The sequence below is a fragment of the Rhizopus microsporus genome (genome assembly GCF_002708625.1).
Source record: "Rhizopus microsporus ATCC 52813 unplaced genomic scaffold scaffold_19, whole genome shotgun sequence".
Lineage (NCBI taxonomy): Eukaryota > Fungi > Mucoromycota > Mucoromycetes > Mucorales > Rhizopodaceae > Rhizopus > Rhizopus microsporus.
This window is the reverse complement of record NW_019671934.1, coordinates 134297-140699: the sequence shown is the minus strand read 5'-3', so window position 1 is coordinate 140699 and position 6403 is coordinate 134297. Positions and strand designations below refer to the sequence as shown.

Genomic DNA, 6403 nt, shown 5'->3' with positions numbered 1-6403 from the left:
ATAATAAAGGATTCAAAAGTTATCAAACGCAAAAAAAAAAAAAGAGTCAGAGACGCAAATTTAGTCCGAAAATCCAATATTACATCATTCCAAAACAGGTAAAGATACAATGGAGCTGAAATCATGCGATAAAGTCACTCTTTTAAATAAAAAGAGAGCGGAAAAGACCAAACTTTATTTTTTTTTCTTTTTTTTTCTGTATTTTACATTATGGAGTCACCATCTAAACGTAAAGGATCCGTTACTTTTGATTTACCGCCACCACAGGAAGAGGAAGAGTTATTATCTCCTTGCACACATACAATCGATATACACGCTCAGTCCGTGCCAGATACGATGCTCGTCGCCTTGTTTGATCGCGATCGAGAAATAAAAGAATTAGTTGAACACAACAAGTCGTTCTTTCTATCGCTTAAATCCTTTCTGAATGATAAATGGCCTCGATTTGAAAATACCTTGTACGTACCAAGATCTCAGATGTCAGATATTGAGTGGATTACACGTATTTCAAAGGCATTAAAGCCCGTTCCTCCGCTTTTAGAAAAATTTAAAGAGCTAGTGGGCTATTTGGGTGAAGATGATAGTCAAGGTAAATACGAAGAAGAAGAAGAAGAAGGTCAGCCAAAGGTTGAATTGGCGCGTATAAGAGACAGACTCGACCGTCTCTCACGGGAAGCATATCCACAGTTTTATATTAATTGCGAGCAAGCAATGTCCAAAAATGAATATGACGCATTTATACATACTTTATTTCATACAGCAGAAATAGATGACGCTACGTGGGAGAAAAAGATACGTGAACAGTTAAAGCCATGGCAAAATATACTTGAACAATTAGAGGAAATTGTTGCTTATGAAATAGACGAGTAATAAACAATTTCTTGCTCAATTATCTCGCATGAACTGCCGCAATTGAGCTTCTTATCCCCTAACCAATTCCAATATTCGTTCTCTAATAATTGATAGTCAACGCTATTAAGTATGCGGAAAATCGAGAGGAGCTCGTATCGGAGTGTGCCCACTCGTTCTCTTGCATAACTTAATTCAAGCGCCATCAGTTGATGTCGTCGGCTAGACCACGCATGTCTCCAATCAACCAAGTTTATACGGTCTTGCTGAAACATCTCGTAGGTTGTTGGATTGACACGATGAAGTGCAATTTGAGATTCTGTTATGTTCTGGAGGTCTCGTAAGTAAACTCCCTTCCAGTTCACTGGATGGTCTACAAGTGCTTCGTACTTGCGCTGCATACGGAACTGATATATTGTCAAAAAGAAACACAAGAAGATAAAGCACAGGTTGAGTACAGTCATCTTGTCCCACAAGGCACCTCTTTCTGTTCTCACAGGTGCTTTTTCTATTCTTTCCGTCATTGGTTTTTCTTCTATTTGTCCGTTGACATTCTCGACGATTCCTGGGCCTTGTTGCTTTTGTTGTTGCTGTTGTTGCTGTAGGATGGGTATTAATGTGTTAACAGTCTCAGCCATACCTTTCATGGCTGCGCTTTTGATCATGCTCTTGACCAAGACACTCTTTAGCCATTTGATACCCAAGGAACATGTGACCTTTGAACGATTGGGGGCCACGTAGGTGATGCAATATTTTATAGAGGGTAAAAACGTATCTGCATAAGGTAGATTAGGTGTCTTGGTAGACACAAGCACAATATAGGTCCTATGATGACAATGAAGTCAGATATGCAGGTTTACTCCCCTTCAATGAGCTTATTGGTGTAAATGGGTGTACTTACAACCTGTCTTGTTCCTGTAATATCTGCTGCGTTCCTATCACCTGAGTTTCTTTTGCTCTCACTAAATATGTATGATCAGTAAAAATGAGGCTTTTCCTTCAAACTAGCCATGTATTTACCCATGGGGTTAGAGACCGGCATCATATAAGTCAGCGTGCGTTCTCTGATCACACCTTCTTCTTGGCTATTTGCCCATTCTGTGAACGTTGGCTCACCAAATCCGGCGACCTTATTCAGTTGGGACCAAACGACTGTGTCTGAAAATAAGAGCATAAACAATCGTTTGGCACCCAAGTCTAGCACGACTTCTGCTTCTACTTTATCAAGATGATCCTTGCATCCACACTCTATTTGATTATCAGGTCGTGGTATACTATCTGGCCAGTTTGAATCATCATCTTCATGAACATTATTGGTCCCATTTGTCGTTGTTGTTGTTGCTGTTGTTGTCGTTGTGGCTACATTTGTTATACTCGACGTTTGCTGTTGTTGATACTGATTGCTGCTCTGATATGCCGCTTTCAAAGCGTCATGAGCAGCTGATGGTCCCGATTCGGTGTCGCCTTCATCGTTATCCAGGCTATTGGACGTAGACGTAGAACTGCTTGATTTCATTACAGGTGGCTGCTGTATCTGAACTGTTAAGGGAGTAACAGAAGGAAAGAGGGCGCTGGTAGTTGTTACATGATTGCTGATTTTAGTTGTGGATATATTTCGAATGGTATCATAGAGTGTTTGGATATCTTGTATCTTTTGTGATGCTGTTATCTTGAGTCTTTCAACAATGGTTTCAGAAGGTGTGCAGCTCCAAAGACTAAATAGTATATCATCTAGTATGAGCCATGTGCCATTTACTGTTTTCTCAATTTTAATAGATCCAATCTTTTCTAATGGTATCATGCACTACAACCACAATAAGTGCGAGTTGATGAAAGGTATGTAATAATTTTACTTACCAAATGAAGGCTAGTCATCAATGTACAGCTATAAAACCAGATAGCTTTTTGTGTCAGATAGACAATGCCACTGTATCCATACTGTGCCTCATCACCTTTTTGCCCATAATATGATGCTTTGAATGCTATATTATAATAAATAATAGGCCTCATGTATAAACTTTTCATTTACCATCAAGAACAATTTCATTCTGTGGGACATTTGCGAATAGTTTCCGAAGTTCTCTATGACGTGCATCTAGTGTATAATGTTCTAACTCTGGCCCATTGACTTCCATTTCCAACTTTGTAGGCCACACTAAATAGCTATCTGTTTGGCTCTCCGTGGGCTCTTCGTTTGATAAATTAGCCCAAGATACTCCCCAGGAGGATAGAATACTGCTATTGCTGGTATTATTGCTAGATTTTACAGGTATTGCTTCTTCATTTGCGCTTCGTCCCTTTTGAATCATAAGGGATGTCAGTAAGGATGCGGTAGTAGAATGGATGGGTATCAAATCATTATTTGAGGAAACTTTAGCCACGAACTGATCATCAGTTAATGTCATCAGGGCAGATGGGTATAGTAATGGCTGCATTGGCAGCATTTTTCCTTGTTCTTCTTCCTGTTCTTGATTCTGTTTTATCTGATATTCAAAGGCTTTTATCCATTCATACATATCCTCTTCTGTTTCAGTCTGCAGATAAAATGTGCTGTATGAACAATATATTTTTAGTACAAGATTAAAGAATTGATCTATCATTGATATATGTATATATACTTTTTAGGATGTGTTATTTCAAAACAAAATCGTCTATCGACATCTGTAACGACTTTATATGTGCATTCAGAAACAAGGACCCTGTCTCCCAGCATGATGAGTGCCTTTTGCTTATTGATAGTCATCGTACCGAACCATCCACGCTGTAAAAAGAACCACTTTCTGACCCATGTTGACCTGGCAATACGGTTGTTAAGGTATCCTTCTTTTCCTATGACTGTTTCATGCAAATTCTCAACAATGTCATCATACTGAGTTATAGAGTATCTCTTTAATGAACGATGAGGGGTGCATTGTTGAAGATAGATGTCTGATAACTCGACGCATCTCTCTTTGATATTGTTGATCTGATGCTCACATGTCGTCTTGTTCTATTTATAAATGTCAGTATATGCTACTATTTTAATTTATAATGTATATACCTCATCTAACCATTGTTTCCAGCTGGCAAGTTTAGGCTTTAATTCTCCAAATGTTCTTCTAGTCTCTTCAATCTCCTCGACATGTGCACTGACTGCGCTCGAAAAACTTTGGATAAGGATGTGTTCCAACTGTGATTTAAAGTAGATCAACTTAACAAAATGATCTGTGCTTTGTTTCACATAGGCCTTTCTTAATTCATGCATCTGAAACGCGTCTTCTCTCAATGCGCTTGGCTCCTTTTGTTTACTGAGAACAAAGTATCGACTCAGTTGTGTTTCGTACTTGTCTAATGTTTTCTCAAACTGTCTTTTGCTATCCTATTGAAAACAATATTAATACAATTGGAAGCTGTCAACTTGAATGCATACATGCCTTGTATGACTTGAGATCTTGTTTGTATAACTTTTGTAGAGGGTTTAACAAGGCCTCTTCTAGTTCAGTTATCTATTTTATACCGAGTTATTTCATATGATCTGGTATATTAAATATATACATAGATAGATTTATTCATGTATATATGTATATATATATATATATATATATACCAGCTGTGTTCTGTAATGAAGCGTCAGCTCGAGCGTGGTTGCAAACTTGTTGATAACGTTGTCAACCATATTAAAGTTAGATAGATCACTGTCTAATCCCGAGATGAACATTCGTTTGCATAAATTAGCAGCCTGAACATGGCATTCTATGGAAGCAAGTGAGATTATGCAAACATGTAAGTTAATCTCATTTACTTGTTACTGATTCAATATAAGTCTTTAAAGCACGTATAAACCCATCTAACCATTTCTCATATTGATCAATCTGATCTTCTAAATGAGTCATATTCGCTCTCCAAACTGGTGAGTCTAATACGACATCTTGTATTGTGAAAATATTTGTAGGCAAAGAGACAAGACAGGTCGACATTTTATAGCATAAAAAAAGAAAGAAAAAAGAGCTTGATTATTTATATGCAAAAAGGATAATCAATCTCATCGATGACATAATCAGAGTTCTTTGTTATGATTTATTGTAAAAGCTTCGGTAATTCCTCAGTGCGATAAAGATTTTCCAATTTATTGTAGCCACCAATGTGTTGTTCATTGATAAAGATGTTGGGAAAATCATGTTGACCAGTCTTTTCCTGGAGATATTGTTGAACATCTAAAGAAAATAAATACACAAGTTCGCCTAGACACAGTCATTTTTTACCTTTTGGAGGAAGCTCTACATCAAAAAACTGCACATTGAGTTGCGCCAACAAGTTTTTTGCTTTCTCACAATAGGCTATGATTTGTCATTTAGTCTTTTCTTGCGCGTTTTTATAGTAAACCCTACGGGAATCTGGCTGGGAAAAGATAACAACTTTATTGTTCTTGATAACTTCTTCAATTGTTGCTTGAGTCTGACTCATTTCTTCTTGTGAAATAGGAGGGTTCCATTCAAAAAGGAAAAGGAAAATCCTCTAAAATAAGACTTCAGTCTCTTTTTTAGATCCCACGACCTTACGTCATTTATTTTACTTGATTAGAAAGGTATTCATTGACTTATAAAGCCATACGCTCTTTACCAAAGAAGCCTTCCGTACGGTTAAACAATTTTATTTATTTATTTATTTATAAAATATAAAGGCCACAAGGGGCACGTGATATTTTTATTATATCGTTTTTGCCCTGGCCAGTTCAAGTTGTGAGGCAGTATCTAAAAATCCCTCTGGGCTCGAGGGCAAAAATGCTTTGATTGACAGATTCACGGAACAAGTGTTAAAAACACTGCTATGAAGAATTAAGTAACCATTTGATCAGTTTCTGCCCTGGGTCAAATGGTGATGGTGGCTCTTTTCCATGGTATAGGTGATCAAACTCATGTAAGATAACGCAGATTACGGGCCATCTGATAGCCCAAAACGATCTTGTTTGAAAAGAGCGTGGTTTTCGAGTGGGAAGCTTATTTAAAAGGAGGGACAGAGTATCAGTTATAGACTTCGATATTTGTAGACGGTGATGCATGTCGAGGCAATAGATGGCATGTTGTTTTGTAAGGAGCTGTGAGGTGTGTCGAAGGCAGCGAGTAGTGTTATAACTGGGTAACCAATCAAGACGCCACCGTATGCATCAGCTTCTTTCTAACCTTGTCATGGGTAACCAAAGGATTGGATCCAAAGAGATTGTTGGGCGACACAGTGACAGCAGATTTGAGCTGCGTGGAGTACGCCGCTGTTCTAAGTTGCCTTGCAGATATTGTAGACGTATCTTCTTTAATAATCGTTTGTCTAGTATATCAGTATATTGCGTACAACGTTTCCACAGTGGCGTTTTTGATATAGAATACCACTGTGAATGACTTGTGGAGAGGCGTATATGTGGAAGTAAGTAAGTCAGAAGCGCATCATCTGGCAATGACAGAGATCGTAAGAAGAATTGCGCTTGTAGTATATGAGTACGCTCTGTCGTAGTCGACAACTTCGTCAGTTGTAACATTACTTTTATAGAGGATCTGCAAGAACCACCAAATATTCTGCGTAG

The 6403-nt window shown here is 38.0% G+C and overlaps 3 protein-coding genes across 3 annotated transcripts; 1 reads left to right on the top strand and 2 right to left on the bottom strand.

Annotated features, from left to right (window-relative positions):
• Positions 1–210: 210 nt before the first annotated feature.
• On the top strand, positions 211–870 carry RHIMIDRAFT_240965 (uncharacterized protein; the record flags this gene model as incomplete). The annotated part of the gene is made up of 1 exon (XM_023609488.1): positions 211–870. One exon carries the CDS (start codon positions 211–213, stop codon positions 868–870), a length of 660 nt encoding a protein of 219 aa, XP_023462797.1.
• Positions 871–1054: 184 nt separating this feature from the next.
• On the bottom strand, positions 1055–4882 carry RHIMIDRAFT_315649 (uncharacterized protein; the record flags this gene model as incomplete). The annotated part of the gene is made up of 11 exons (XM_023615014.1): positions 4631–4882; positions 4436–4581; positions 4263–4334; positions 3890–4207; positions 3468–3838; positions 2879–3399; positions 2707–2831; positions 1870–2653; positions 1751–1811; positions 1109–1674; positions 1055–1086 (listed from the first exon to the last, which is right to left on the bottom strand). Exons 1-11 carry the CDS (start codon positions 4803–4805, stop codon positions 1055–1057), a joined length of 3171 nt encoding a protein of 1056 aa, XP_023462796.1. The 5' UTR covers positions 4806–4882.
• Positions 4883–4950: 68 nt separating this feature from the next.
• RHIMIDRAFT_218929 (thioredoxin-like protein) lies at positions 4951–5466 on the bottom strand (the record flags this gene model as incomplete). Its single annotated transcript, XM_023607365.1, has 3 exons — positions 5217–5466; positions 5091–5165; positions 4951–5042 (listed from the first exon to the last, which is right to left on the bottom strand). Coding segments are annotated over exons 1-3 (243 nt in total), but the record flags the coding sequence as incomplete, so codon positions are not given.
• Between the last annotated feature and the right edge of the window lie 937 nt (positions 5467–6403).